Source organism: Bemisia tabaci, chromosome 3, assembly GCF_918797505.1.
Source record: "Bemisia tabaci chromosome 3, PGI_BMITA_v3".
In the NCBI taxonomy this organism is placed as follows: Eukaryota; Metazoa; Arthropoda; class Insecta; order Hemiptera; family Aleyrodidae; genus Bemisia; species Bemisia tabaci.
The window spans coordinates 62,077,662-62,093,503 of record NC_092795.1 but is presented as its reverse complement, the minus strand read 5'-3'; the positions used below and the strand labels follow the sequence as shown (position 1 = coordinate 62,093,503).

The 15,842-nt window shown below is 36.5% G+C and overlaps 2 protein-coding genes across 6 annotated transcripts in view; both read right to left on the bottom strand.

The window, feature by feature from the left end:
* bark (C-type lectin domain-containing protein bark beetle) overlaps positions 1 to 3,480 on the bottom strand; it is a 176,270-nt gene extending 172,790 nt beyond the window's left edge. Inside the window, exon 1 of one of the 2 annotated variants that reach the window (XM_072298993.1) lies at positions 2,607 to 3,480. The gene's annotated coding sequence lies outside the window, so the exon portion shown is untranslated. The remainder of the gene's footprint in view (positions 1 to 2,606) is intronic. The other variant, XM_072298994.1, reaches the window with a different exon arrangement.
* A 1,399-nt stretch (positions 3,481 to 4,879) lies between these two features.
* Positions 4,880 to 15,842, bottom strand: part of LOC109033929 (scavenger receptor class B member 1) — a 61,230-nt gene continuing 50,267 nt past the window's right edge. For all 4 annotated transcript variants that reach the window (XM_019046786.2, XM_019046784.2, XM_019046785.2 and 1 more), the window contains 6 exons: positions 13,344 to 13,556; positions 12,745 to 12,996; positions 11,240 to 11,390; positions 10,156 to 10,274; positions 9,612 to 9,740; positions 4,880 to 8,428 (listed from right to left, as the gene is read on the bottom strand). In XM_019046786.2, coding sequence (XP_018902331.2) covers positions 8,171 to 8,428; positions 9,612 to 9,740; positions 10,156 to 10,274; positions 11,240 to 11,390; positions 12,745 to 12,996; positions 13,344 to 13,556 — 1,122 coding nt within the window. In that variant the 3' untranslated portion in view covers positions 4,880 to 8,170. The remainder of the gene's footprint in view (positions 8,429 to 9,611; positions 9,741 to 10,155; positions 10,275 to 11,239; positions 11,391 to 12,744; positions 12,997 to 13,343; positions 13,557 to 15,842) is intronic.

The following is a 15,842-nucleotide window of genomic DNA, read 5'->3' as shown; positions in this document are numbered from 1 at the left end:
AATAAATAGATAGCTGAAATTATGGAACGAATTGATGCGAAATATCGCGCGTCGCTCTGACACAAAATATGGCAACCGTCGAATCACCTTAAGTAAGAACAAGTACGTAAATCGAAAATCCCTAACACATGCAAGAACTACAGTTGATAAATTAATTCAAAGGTTAGATTTTTCAAAAATAGTTACACTCATGCTTAAATAAGATACGGAAAGAAAAGAACAGAGCAAAGAAGGAAAGAGAGAAAAAAAAGAAACAAGAAAAAGGAAGGAGCGAGGGAGAGAGGGGGAAGGTGGAAAGTGGCCGGGGGGGGGGGGGGGGGTTGGTGAGAGGTATTCGACGCTTCTTATCTGACCCTGTGAAGACGGAAAGTGAGGTTGAGCTGGGGAAAAGCAATGTGTTATCGGCAAACTATGAACAAACGATTCGCCGAGGTAGGGTGAGGGGCTGAATGTCTGGATCTACCTGCTGAAATCCTCGGAGCCTGAAAGAATTCCTAGAAAGGTGCGTCTGTGTGCGTAACCTGGCATCCGGTGTCTGGGTGGGCACTGGCGTGAGCTGCTGATTGTGAACGGAGTGAATTTACCTAAGTTCCCGCCAATTCCTATCTGCCCTCTTCGCGCCAAAACTATCACACTGGCATGCATTCGGACCTAACGAAAATCCTCTCTATCTCTCTCTTGAACAGATTTTTCGGGCGGAATTAATTTTTTCTTCCGCCAGCAAATTTGAATAATTGTGATACAATAATTTTCTCAATTCGTACGGGCGGGGTTGGGGGTGACCACTCTTGACCTAAGAATCATTAATTCTAACATCATTTAGGAGTAACTCAAACTTTTCAAGAGGATCATTTGGCTAGAGCAATTATGGGGGAAAAAAATTCCTCCCTCCTGAAAGAGAAATTTTTGGCATTATTTGATAACTGTCGGAGATTTTTTTTTAGCGGCAAATTTCACCGCCTCCGAACAACCTCTCCCTCCCCCCAATTATGTTGAAATGACCCTCTTGACATCTTCTCAATTTTCAGAGAAAATCTAATTGAAAATTTTCAGGAAACGTGTGAACATGGGTGTACCTACATCAGATTTCTGGGTGGGGGGGGGGGGGTCTTTTCAGCACAGAGAGAATTTTCGGAGGGTTTTTTCCGGGAAATCTTGGAAATTTTAATCTCTCCGAGATGCACTTGGAGGCTCCTCTCACACCAAAGGCTGTAGATAAGCGCACTTCAAGTTCTTGAGACTTTCAAGGGATGCTCGCTCCCTCTCTTTCATTTATCCTTTTCTTCTCTCTTCAATTTCATCTAACGGGCTAAGTCGACGAAAGAGAAAATTCAAATAAGCTTTAAAATGTTGAAAATAAACCCAAGGATTAACTCTACCCATGAAGATTCGAACATCTCAAACTTTTCCCGGTCTTCATAAATGCGATGAAATGAGAAAATGCAAACAATGTATGAAGCTACTTTAAATTATGCAGAGTATCCATTGCTTGGAGAGACTACCTCTTTAGGAGACTATTGTACAATATTTGGGGGGGGGGGGGGAGTGTACCTACACATTTTAATTACGGGGGCCCAGAATACCTACTAGGAACTTTCAATTAAAATATTTATCGACTGCAAGGAACCTCTAGGGGAGACTGTTTTGCCATACTTGGGAGGGGGAGGTTCCCTACGCATTTTATTTACAGGTTTATAGAAAATCTACTTGGAACTTTCAATTAAAATATGCATAGACTTCAAGGAGATAATGTAAAGGCATGAGGCAGAAAACACTATTGCTGACTAAGATTAAGCTGAAATAAAGAAAATCCTGAGAAATTTCCGCCTGTAAAATCAGAGAGTATACAGACTTTGACTCAAGGCAGTTTAATCAGAAGTCTGGAAACCTCTCATCCTAACGAATACAGTCACTATTGCTGACTAAGAATAAGCTGAAATAAAGAAAATCCTGAGAAATTTCCACCTGTAAAATCAGAGAGTATACAGACTTTGACTCAAGGCAGTTTAATCAGAAGTCTGGAAACCTCTCATCCTCACAAATACAGTCCGCTCTTCCGAGCCTAGTCCAGTTGTCGCTGGAATTTTTAACTGATTACTTAATTCAAATTGAAGCAATATGACTTTTACATCTTAGAAATATGGGCTAAAAGAGGTGCTTAAATAATTCCAGATATTTCGGCAGATAATTTCTATGAATATAATTCATTGAATTGTGTTTAACTCTAACACCTAAAAATAATTTTCTCATTAATTACCTATACTGGGTGTGTATGGGTGTACAGTACTACACAAGAAATTTCTGGCCTAAAAAGGAGGGATGACAAATGTTGCTAAGTGAAGCAGAATTATACGTAACTAGCTAAGGAAAACATGACAGCAAGATTTGTCCCTAGGTACTTGCTTTTGACTGTTACGGGAGTATAGTAGGTACTGTGAAAATGAGGCACAATAATGAGAGAGAAGTACATAAGCAAGAATGGAAAAAGAGAGCAGGAAGAGGACAGAAAACATAATGAGAGTAAAGTATGAGTTACGTACAATTTTGCAAACATGACACCAAATCTGAGCAGAATCGAAGTAAGATAAGTATGTGCTAGATCTAACCTGAATCCAGACCAACGCCAAAATACATACGCATCAAAGGGAGCTAAGTGTGACCAGGATATATGAGACTCCTCCGAATGATAGGCACGAAATTAATCGAAGTAGAGTGAGAAGGAGACGCAGACACTCAAAACGCGAAGCCGATAATATGCTGGATTGCTCGGAAACACACGCACACACCCTCACACGAGGGACGAAATCACTCGGACTCCCGAAATGTCGCCGCACAACAGGTCGCTGGACAGTGAAGAAAACGGAAAACGCGCGCGGGTAAGTTCATGGTGAAATGGAGAAGTTCACATAGATGTCAACTCGAAACATTGGAAACGACGAAATTCGATGAAAGTTTCGGGGTTCAATTCCCTCAAACGCCGGACACGATTTCGGCAATGAATTTCGTGAAACAGAAGGCCTCTCAGCGACGGCCATTGTCCAATCCAAGTGACAAATTACCGAACACACACGATAGTTTGTATACGCTTACATCGCCGAAGAATTTACGCGAAACACACGACGTACCGAGACACACAGCCAAAATAAACGCCGGAAACAAGAAAATCATGTGAAACTACGAGAATCGATGGAAATTGTGGGGGTCCATTAGCAATCAATTTGCTCAAACGCCGAGCACGAGGTGCCTACTTCGAGACGATGAAGGACTCAATTCAAGAGGCTAATTACTTCACACGATCAATTTAACATGCACCAAAGAGTTTTCGCACAACAGACGAGGTAACGAGACACATTCGAAGAGTTCTAAGAGTCTTAAAACTTTTAATAAAAGGAAAATCACTTGAAACCACGAGGGAGTCACTCCGACCGGACGCGAGACTACAACCGAACGGAACAATCGCTGACGGAAAAGTGCGGATCCTCAGGGTATGATTTGCATGGGGTAGGGGGCCCGGAGTAGCGTCGCCCGATCGAGACTGATTCTGATTGGCGCACGCAAGGGTACCTTCGACAGACTGCATCCTGTTCGAAATTAGCGTCGGACTGTTGCGCTAGCTTTTGCTTTTCGGTTTTCTATTCCTTCGAGAACTGATAAAAAGCGTACCGCTCGATTTCAGACAGAGAGACGTCCGGTCAGTTCACCCCCCACGTAGAGATCGACGAATCCTTTTCGCAATCTCCTCTCACTTTCCACTCCTCAAAAATCTTTTCGGCCGAGCCGTCAGATTATGCAAGCAAAATGCAATGATGCGGAAACTTCCACACCCCGTTTTGATGGACTGCAGAAATGTGTATCTCCGTTTGCGGCGTTCTGGCATGCTTGATTTCCTTGGTGCTTGGAAAATTACTGACTGTCAATCTTTTCGATGATTTTTCTTGTCTTATGAAAAATTTGCTGTGAAAACTTCAAGGCACCTGTTAAAAATTTCCAGTATGTGTGGTACATTGATTCTTTTGTAATTTATGCTAAAAACCACAATTAAAATTCTGAAAAGTATTAGAAAATTCAGAAAAACCCACTTCAGGTTTTTTTTTTTTTTTTACTGCTTCAAATACCACACAAGTGGTAATCCTTGCGCTTCCAGTTAGAGCCCTTCCCCCCTCCGTCCCTACCATGTACCAGCCCTAGCCTGGGTCGCCTAGCCGGGAATCGAACCCGGGACCTCCTGATTGTAGAGCCAGCGCTACAACCACTACACCATAGGAGGCCGAGGTATGGCATATAAGAGAAAAAAGTTGGCGAAATTTCTGCCAGCATCTGTAATCTTTTATTCCGTTTAACTTGTAATTGAGAATAATGGCTTAAAATTGCTCTCAAGACGTTCCTATATTCAAAAATTTGCTGGGCAGGGTGGCAAGAAACGTGAGAAAGAAATGAAAGATTGGAAATTTCAGTGAAATATTTCATGAAATTTCACGAGGCTGTGAAATATTTCATATTTTTCAGGGGCTAGAGTATGCAACCCGCACTCAAACACACACAAATGGGAGGGCTAGAAAACAAGGAAAGTACCTACACTAAAATTACGAATAAAATTGCTAAAAATGGAAAACTCAATCTTCCTTTGCTTAATTATTTGTGGACAAATAATTAAGCAAGGAAAGATTGAGTTTTCAAATTTTAGCAATTTCATTCTTAAGAATTTACTTTTTAAAACTTAATGAGCCTCTGGAACGGTGATTCCTTGAGGCATAGACTGTACTTAAGGCTTTTGCCTTCTTAAATTTCAGGGTGATGTGAGTACTTAGTTCACTGCTTTTCAAGTTGGAGAAAGTATTTATTAGTGGGATTGGATTTAAGAGAATAATCAGACTATGAATTTAAAACAATATTTTCATTTTTTTATTGCAAAAGTAGCATTCAAAAGTATGACAATGAATAGTAAAACCCAAGTTTACAGTAACAATACCAAAAATAAAAAAAGATAAAATTTGAAACTTGTGGCTATCATGGGTTGTGAGGATTGACAGGAATTGTTTTGACCTCTGAGAAAAAAAATCTAAGAGCTGCACATTTTGATTAACATACTTAAACTGGCTAGAGAGTGACTAAAGTGCAAATTGAAGGCGTGAGATCTCTCTTGGAGGAGAGATGAGTAATAGGAGCTAAATTTTTTTCTTTAAAAATTGAACAAAACACTAAAATTCACATCATGGAGAGAAGCTTACAGTAATCTATTAAAACAAAACGTTCAGCATTTAATTGTATAAATTCACGACTTACAAGAGGACAATCTTACAACTTCAACAGGCTACAGATGAAAAGCCCCGAAATTTCATTTGTTTTAACATTTAAGGCACAAAGTAGGGTGGCTGGTTCCCTTTATAAATGGGAATGTTGAAAAGAAAGGAGGAATATCTTTAAAGTATGAAATAGAAAGAAATTTTGTCATTTTTTTTTTCTGCAAGAGACTAGAGAATCAGGGAATTTCGCATCTCTCAGAAAGACTGGCCACCCATTAAAACAAAACAAAGAATACTCATTTATACAAATAAATTCATTTGATTCATAAAAAGTTATTGCTAAAACTTTATACAAAATCTTTTCAACGGAAATAATATATAAAATCATATCACGGAGCACATATGGATTGCCCTGGCTAGAATTAGCCTATCTGCATTGCTTGTTGTCTAATTTCTTTCTATATTTCCTTTTTTACAGGAAAACTAAGGAGCATTCTGCTTTGAAATTTTATGAATTTACTATCCATAATGTCATGGAAAATCACAAAATATTTAAACAAGCTACATCACTTAGTTCTTCTGTATTAAAAAAAGAAGAAAAAAAAAACATAATAGGAAAGTAGGCAACATGAAATACAGAAGTCTAGTTCTGGCTGTATCTGTCCATTGAATAATCAACAGACAGTCTATAATATTCAGGCATAAATTTTATCAAACATTACTTGAAGCTATTATATACAAGTATGATCCACTACATATATTTACAAACACAAATAAAATTGTATTATTACACAGAGTCTGCTTGTTTCTTTAAATGCCAACAAGCTGATACAGAAAATTGCAAAAGAGTCTGAATTTCTTGATCCACAGAAAAAATATTCAAGAATATATGACAATTTCTTTTTGGAGGAGGCAGCTAAATTGCCTCAGTATAGAGAAGACTCTGACATAAAATTGGTAAAGTTAAAAACATAAATATAAAAACATGGAAAAATTGACAAATAGGGAGAAGAAAAAATCAAAATAAATGCACCAGGGTATCATTCACACGAAAGGGGCAGGCACAGCTAAAATCATCTATCAAAAACGTCCAGTGTCTGATTGGACAAATAAAGGAAACTTTCAGGGGCAATATACCCTTACTATCCTTTTTACTTCAAAACCTCCGAAACGTATAGTTATAGTTACTGAAAATGTCTGCTCATACTATAACACGCAGGAGATGAAAATAATAAAACAAACTGAAATGGATAGAATTTTTACCCTTCAATTTTACTGAACGCAATTATTTATGTAGATGACAGGTATCACCTAAAATGTCTTTCACACTCAACAGCCTCTGATACAAGATGATACTTAGAAAAACTAAAAAATAACGAGAAATAGGCATGTCTTTGTACATTCATACAATAAATTCATAGAACTAACACGACTAAAATAAAAATTAGGCTAAATATTTCAAAACCGATTGGGGAATCACATTTCTACATCATCTTCACAGTCTATGGTGCATCCATTTGATAACTTTGGCATATTGGTGTGGCTACTCATTTTACAAGATTTAAAAAGCTTTTTATCTGGACTCGTAGATCTAAAAATATTAGATAAATTTTAAAAAACACATGAAACAGTCCTAGTGCTAATGCCTGGCTTCTGTTATAAATTCCTGAGGATGAAACATGACAAAACAGAACAAGTTGACAGGACAGGAGGAGGTTAAAAGAGGAGAGAATTTAAGAACAACTTGCAATTCAGATGGAAAAGGGGGGGAAAAAGGCGTTAAAAGAAAAAAAAATTTCAGGAAACAGGCTCATTGGCAAAATATGTTCTTGTAGGGAAGATATGCATATGGACCATCAAATTCTATTGGTGGCTTTTATTATTATCTAAACCTATGAGCCTTTTAAAAGCTGTTCAGTGAGTTGGAAACTAGTTGAATATAGAAATGCTGCAGGACTAACCCACTAAAGTATCTTACATAAATCTGCAAGAAGAAAACATTTTGGAGAGGTAAAAATTTCTAGATTGTTTAGTAACCCTTCTTGCTCCTAAAAATTGAATCTAAATTTAAAGAGAAAGGCACACGGATTTTTTCGAGAACAAAAGTATCTACAGGAAAGAGTAAAGTAAAAAAATTTTAAATAAGTTAAAATAAGCTTTCACAGGCACTTTATCAATCTGAATTATAGGTGCATTCGATGCCGGTGAGAGCTGATCATGTTTGTGATCAAAACACAAAATTGGAGATATGAGAAGCTATGTGTAATTTTCATGCTGTACAGCTTGTCAAAATAAAAAATTTGAAATACATGTAGATGTTACAATGACCAAAATGTCCAATATTTTGACAAGCAATTCCAAACAAAAAAATCTACAAAGAGGACGAAAGGGAGGATGAATTCATGAAAAATTAAGAGCAAAATAGGATAATGAAAAACAAAAATTCAATCAACAGATGTTGCATTGCAACAGTGTTCGGAGAGCCGAGAAATCAAATCACAATTTTATTATCACCCGTCAATTGTCTAAGGGCATAACAATTTTGAATTGAGCTCTCTAATATGTACATGATTAAAGATGGTGTACTAGTTTTGGATGTAAGTTAAAAAAATTCACATTTTAAAGAATGCCGCCACCGTAAAATCACCGGTTAAGGACTTATCACAAAGTTGACAGCTCAGTGCCAAATTTCACATCAAGACATTTTAGACTCCAAACAATCCTTACAAAGGGAAAGGAGGCGATGCCCCTCCATTTTTTTACAAAGCAATGGCTTCATATGTTTAGAAGTTCATTCAGCCCTGACAACTCATCTGTAATGATAAAAGGTTGTCAATTTTTAATTCTACCCTTTCAGGATTCTGTCTAACGGGCACTGCTCGAATCAGTCAAGGAACATTAAACATTAAGAGGCACTGAGAGGTGGTTCAAAATTTGTTCTTGATTGTACATGTTTGGGTGAGGACATTATTCATGTTGATAGTTTGCGCTTTGTCTCCAGTGGGTTTCATTTTCAGTCTTCTGGACCAAGGCAAAAGTTTCTTAAAGTACGAATGACTAAGAAGCACTAAAATTATTATTAAAACACAAAGAGATCCATACTTGAGAATTTTCTCCACAAGGTTCACCGTTACTGAAGCATGATGAATGAATGCAAACAGTTTGGGTGGAATTTTCCCGACGCCCTGGAACAGACCACAAATAGTAGTGTTAAAGTACGGTCAAAGGTAAAAATTAAATAGACGTGAGAGAAAAATATTCAGATTATTCTTAGAAAGTTAATTTTGAGAAAAGCAGGAGTGAAAAGTGAATTACTCAGAATTTTTATGTACATTATCTAGTAATAAAGTTGGTGATCACAGAGAGCTCAAATATTTATTCACTTACGAGTTTACTAAAATGTTTCGCGTATTTGATTTTGTCTTGCAATGAGTCAGTTAAGCTCGGGAGGGATTTGCCTACAAATAGTCAAATCTTACAGTTTTCAGTACGAGAAGAACGATGCGCACATTAAAATTTCACGAAAAATTGTCTCGCTGGAGATATACCGCTTCCTTTTAAGGGGTCCTCAAAAACGTGTTTGAACCGACCGCCGTGAATATTCTAATCTTCGCGTCATAGAACGGGAAGATGGCGGCAACAAAGCCAACCTGCTTACTACCGCCACGCTGCCGCTGTTGACATTACGATTTCTCGTTTGAGGTTAAGTATGTTCTGTGTGAATGTTTCATATCCTACATACATCTGTATCGCATTCTGATTGAAAAGCTTAGAGAATTAGGAACAAAGGATATGAATCTCAAACAAAGTAACCTACATAACCTCCAATAGACCAACAAAAACATACCGCCAACGCAACGCTGCCGTGTATTCTTCCACTACGCATTCCGCTGCCATATTGATCAAGACGTATACATTAGAAACCTACGAGCGCGCGGTTCAAACGCCGTTTCAGGCCACCCTAATTTTTGGCACTTTCAAATAAACTTTTCTCCCGTTTGCAGTCATCAAAAAAAATTAGGAAAGAAACTGTAAGCTTCGGTCACTTACTACTTTCGAATGACACATTTAAAAAATGATTCAACTGACTCATTTGCAAATATTTAAATTATCTCTCGGAGTTTTTGCTGCCTACCCTGCATCCTGCGCAGAATATTCTAGAACATTTTAGAACGAGAACATCGGGGTTTTTTTTTCTTTCTTTCTCCTTTTTTTAATAATCAAATAGGAAAGGGGATCTTAAAACATCTCAATTGAGATGATGTGTTTTGCGATTTCCACCACTCAGATAGGTATTTTAAAATAAAAATAACAAATAAAAGGTAAACTAAAAAATAAAAATGATGGGAACACAGTAATTGAACTTACGACTTCTAGCCAAACAATAGGTAGCACTGAATCATCCTCAAACGGATCAAGAATGGACAGTTCAGGAACTTTCGACACCCGAATATTGATTTGTATTCTTGATTCAGAACCAATTGTGATTCCTAATCCCTGTAAAAAAATGGACAAAAGATGTGAAAAGATGAAGATAGGAATGAGAAAAGTGAGAAGTAAAGTAAAGTGATAAAGGAGAGATGCGAGATAGAGAGAGAGAGAATTTAATCAATGAGTATTCAAGAAAAATGGCACCGAAAAATTATTTTTTTCGACAGCGGCTCGGCACTTTGAGAGCTATGTTATATGGTGACATTTTTAAGGTGTTGTATATGATATCTTACCGTGCCAATCTTACTTTACACTTAATTTCGGTTGAAGTATTACAAGATATGGTTTTATGACTGGCTCATCAAGTTGTTTGAAGTGAGCTATTCTTAGTATCCTTCTTTCTTTTTTTTTTTTTAAAGAAACATTCTGTTCAAGGCTTTCCCTTGGTCAATAATAGAGAGATACTAAAATGAGTACTTACCCTATGAATGTGAAGTTTAAAATCATGCAGTGTCTCATTAGGAGAAAGACCATCAACAGCATCCACCAAAATTGGGTCAGCGTTCAAGAAATGTGGTTGCGAGAAAACCATAGGAAATCCTGGGAAAAGTACAAGATGAATAAAAAAATTTAGAAATATTCAACGAAACTAAAAGAAAAGTCATCTAACTTGTTTCATTAGTTTGTTGGTGTGTTAGCACCAAAATATGGAAGGCAAAAGGAACTATGATCAAAAGGATGACAAAAAATTTTTATTGTGTGAAACTGTGGACAGTTGTTTTTGAATAAACCTTCAAAGGGACTATGAGGGCTACATCTAATGCAACATTAGAACATTAGAATTAAAAGGGAAACTTGGATTACTTTAATTCAATATACATTACATTTTACGCAATGTGAAGCAAATGAAGTGTAAAATCAATTTGAAGAAATTTGCAGTTATGTCATAAAAAGAAAAGTTTAACAGCTTTTTTTGATTAGTGTAGTGCTGGAGTGAAGAATTTTAAGGATAGCAACAAGAGAAAAGTTGAGGTACAGTATCTTAAAACAAGAAATTCCATGAAATCTAACCTATCTAACTTGAATCTTGCAAATGGCTCCATCCTATAAAAATCAAAACTCCACATCAAATGATTGAATCATTAAGTTAAGAGTGCACAGAGGAACTGGCAGACAGAAAATAAGAAAAAGTAAAGCTCGACTGCCCACGGCTTGAACCACAAATGTTTTAGAGAAGGTTCCACAATCCACTTTAAGAGTAAGATTTTTTAAGGAATTAAGATTCAGTTATTTGAAGTAAACCGTCTTGAGGCATACGTTTACTTGCTGAAAAATATGACATTATTGCGCATTTTTTTTGCTTTGATACTGAAGTTTACATTTCATTTGTGGCATGAGTTTCCATGTCATATATCACTTGTAAACAAGTTTTTTTCAAATCGCAAAAATGTGATTAAACTTGACCATTCAATATATACCGCCATTAAAATGTCCCTAATTTAGTATACCTCTATTTACTTCTTTAACGTAAAAAAATTCAGAAGGTTCAAGGAAGTTGAAAATACCTGATGAACACGGGGCTGCATCAAAGATACCATCCGGGCATGAAATTTCAAACTCTCGCTTACAGAAGCATTGATTGTAGCTATTTCTTTTGGGTGAAGCAAAGACATTTGTCGGCAAAGCATAAACATCAGCCATCATTCCTTCTTGATACTAAAAAAGAGATTTGATACAATTGAAAACCAAGTCATTATAACTGGTTTTAGCTTACTCTTAGTGTTACATAATCTGTGTGCATGAAAAGACAATGAGTGCACTTCATCCTCCATTTCTATTTCTCCTAGCTTACTTACTATTCTTCTCAAAGTTCCTCTTTTAATTTGATTTGACAAAGATTCAAATTGATGACCTAATTTCAAAACCTCGTACATCCCTTTGCGACGTTGCAGACTTTGTGTCATACTTAATTTTTTCATTGGAAAACTGGTGAATTTCATTTCTTGAAAACTTCCTGGATTTTTCTCCTCAATTAAAAGAATATTTTGTAGGAATTTCAAGATACATAGTTGACTTTGTTTCTCTTCCAACAAATAAAATGGGAGCAGAGATTTTGAAGTGTCGCAAAGGAAATACGTCTTTTGCACTTCAGCCATTGGAATAAAAAAAAAAAAAATGACATTGAGATAAGGAGAGGTTGAAAAAAAAAGGTGATCCTGTTAACTAAGATTTTGGGCATTATACTAAAGATTTAAACTGCGTTCAAAAATAACTATAACATTGGTGTTTTGCAGCTGAAAGCCATGGATTCTGACTTTCTCCCAGAATGTCCAAAAATAGTAATACTTCTGGCAAATATTTGAGAGAAAAATTTGTTTTTTACAAGCAAAGAAAACTTATTGAGACATAACTACGCAGGGACTAATAGAGATCAGACTTCAGCTCAGTTTAGCAACATCACATAATTATCTGCTTGAATGTTAGCTGTGTCAGACTCATCTTTTGAGCCATAATTTGCTTGGGTGACATTAAATTTAAGATTTTTAAGTATGCCCTTTAAGGCTCTAGACTTCTGCACTGGACATCTTGCGACTGTCTTAACCCTTGTTTTGGTGACTCTCTGACCTCTCTGTTTTCCACAGGTCGACGGTGAAACTACCAAACCACGTATCTCGTTTGCGGTGTTTAAAAATCTACGCTCACATTTTATTGTTTTGAAGTAGACCAAATCAATATCATTCCTTGAAATTTTCACGGAATTTTCTCCGCACAAAGAGGAAAAATGACAGAAATTTTCAAGACTGGATGTTAAGTAGTTTTTCATTTAAAAAATAAAGTATGACAGGAAGTCTGCGACGTCGCAAACCGAGATACGTGGTTTGGTAGTTTCACCGTCGAGGTGCTCTAGAATGAACGATACATAGGTTGAATAGAATATGATTATTTTATAGAGAGAAAGAAAGAGAATTGATTAAGATCCCTGGTAATAATTATTAGTTTTTTAGGGCAAGACTTAGAAAAAGCTAAAGAAGTTAGAAAATAAGTATTAAAAGAAAACAACTTTGATTACCGGAATTTGTTCTTTATAAACGAGCGGCAGTTTCCGACAAATATCCTTGTTGTAAATATATAATGGCTTGGACTTGTCTTGTAAAAGTTTTCTTGGGAAAAATGAGCCGTAACTGCCTTCGATGGCATTGCAGTCATCAGATTTCCACTTGTCCGTTTCATTCACTCCATTCACTGCTACTACATCCCCAAAATGATCCAAGTCCTTGTAACCACCCTGAATAGTTATTCTATCCTTATTTAATCCACTTTTCTGTACAGAGAAACATGAGAGATTAGGAATGAAAGCAGTGTAAGATTGGATAAAATGCAATATGAGGTGTGAAAGCTGCTTCCTTTGTAATATTTTTTACATTATGTTTTGTTTCATGGCAAAGTTACCAGTATGGTCTTCATTGGTAACTTGGAAAAACTACTAAAAACAGCACAGATATGCCACACTGATGGCCTGGCTCTATTTCCAAGATAGATCAAAAGCAGATCTGTTTAATTTGTAACCATGTTTTTTGGAAAATACAGAGTACATTTTTTCGTTCCTCAAACAGAAAGATCATACGACATGTTTTTCGTCTTTAAAAAGTCATTATTAAAAAAGAATACCTTTGCTAAAATTCCAAACTTATCAAACGGCATTTCCTTGTGAAGAAATCGAGCAATTTTGCCAGCTATCTTCACAAGCGAGTCATCGTAACCAAAGAAGTAGTCATGAGCTTTTACTTTGACAAACGGAGATGAGTTTTCCGACCACTTTAGTGTAAATGCAAGACCTCGCCTGTAGAGAGTGTTATAATTCTTCACTTGAGAAATAGCACCCTGAAAAAATAAGAGACAGCATAAATTAATAATTTAAGATTTCTGTGACATATGAGTTCGTTTCCGGCAGGCGTGACATACAACTATTTGACCACGGGTGTAAGCATGTTGCAGCTCCGCCGGATTGAAGGCGCATCAAACTGCGAAGATGTCTTGACCGCCCTGCCGACCCTTGCTGGCAGGACGAACGCTAAAATCGCTGCGACACTTAAACGATGAGTCATTATTTATGACTGCCTTCATATTTGCTGCATAAAAAACAAAAATAACTACCCGAATACCTACGATTCAGAATCAGGGACCATGGTTTTTTTTCCGGTTAAAAGAAAGAGAAGAAAATTAGGACTAAATATAATGTGGCGTCGAAATTTCCCGTGGTTTCAATTAAAATTGTTCGAAAAATTATTGTAAATTTTTCAGGAGCTCTATGCGTATCTTTTAAAAAATATTGATTGAAATTGAAGCACTAACTGTGGTTTGCAACGTTGCAATCGAGGTAAATAAGCTCCTTTTCACGTGGAACCATCAATATTTGAGTTCGTTTACGGCAGGCGTGACATACAACTATTTGACCACGGGTGTAAGCATGTTGCAGCTCCGCCGGATTGAAGGCGCGTCAAACTGCGAAGATGTCTTGACCGCCCTGCCGACCCTCGCTGGCAGGACGAACGCTAAAATCTCTGCGACACTTAAACGATGCGTCATTATTTATGACTGCCTTCTAATTTTCACCATAAAATTATGAAAATAACTTTCCTAATAGCTACGATGTAGAATCAGGGACCATGGTTTTTTCTGGTAAAAACAAAGAAAAGAAAAATAGGACTAAATATAATGTCGCGTCGAAATTTCTTGTGATTTCAATTAAAATCGTTCGTAAAATTATTTTAAATTTTTCAGAGAATCTGTGCGTATCTTTTAAAAAATATTGATAGAAATTGAAGCATTAACCGTGGTGTGCAATGTTGCAATCGAGGTAAATAAGCTCCTTTTCGCAGGGAACAATCGATATATATGTTGCCTACAATTACAGAAAAATTGTAAAGCCCGTGATGGATAGGAATGATCTGAATGTTTTTATGCGCTCAACACTACATCAGTAAATAACATTCGTTGGTTTCATCATGACATTTTTTCAACAGGCTTTTTTAATGATGACTAAATGGACGAATAGCAACAATACGTCCATGAATTACATCATAATCTGAGGGAGGGAGGAGGAAATCTCGGTCCACATATCGCGTGAGTTATGGGGGAGGAAAAATGTCTGAAATTGTGTAGTGTTGTGCAAAAGGCAATTTAAATTTTTAATTAAGTTTAATTTTTTTTTTCAGTTTTTTCTTTGAAATTGTCAAAAGTTTTGAGGGATATACCAACTAGGAAAATTCAAATTTTGTATGAGCAAAGAGAGAAGAGGCCAGGCAAAAAGTGATGTCATTTTTCAGGAGCAAAAAGTAGACCAAAGGTCTACCCTTATGTCTTTAGGGTAGAGGTTGGGGCGAGATAAGAGGGAAGGAACGTCTGAAATTAAAAAATTCAGCGTAGCATAATTCATAACAATCCGTTAAGGCCTTTGTCAGGGAAACAGGGTATCCTTAAATACATAGGATGAATTGCAACTGGGGGTAAGACTGTTCAAAGACTTCTGATTGGCCAACAATGCAGTTTCAGCCAATCAACTCATGTATATAGGTGCAATAATGTAAACAAAAATCTTTTTGAAATAAGGGTTTGACTGATTGTGAAGCATGATTCTAAAACTGAAAACAAAGTTTAATTGATAAAAGAAAGATGGATTTAAAGTAAAGACTATTTTAATTAATTAATTTGATGACAGCAGGAAAAGAGACCATTGCAATTTCAATGCAGATGTAATTGTTAGAGATCGGAAATGAATTGGGAAATCCTCAATTCATTAATATGAGCACAAGAAAGAAAGAAAATAGAAACGCATGATTGATCAAAGAGAATGAATGAAAAGTAGCGATAAGATCTTTTTTTGGTAGGTAGATAGAGAGTACAAAAGAGTTGTGTGCGAAGAATCACCTTTACGAAGTTCACTTGATAATGACTTTAATGAGATGCTAGATAACTTTGCTTTGTTCTAGCCGACTGATTCAAGCAGATAAGTAAAGGTTCATTTATTCAGAAACATAGTGATATTTTTCTCAAGTGGAAAAATAATCTTGGAAGAAAAGAAAACACAATACTCATTACACACATGTTTCGTACATAACTTATTTATAGTTTTGATCATATATGAATGGACCCATTACAATGCCATTT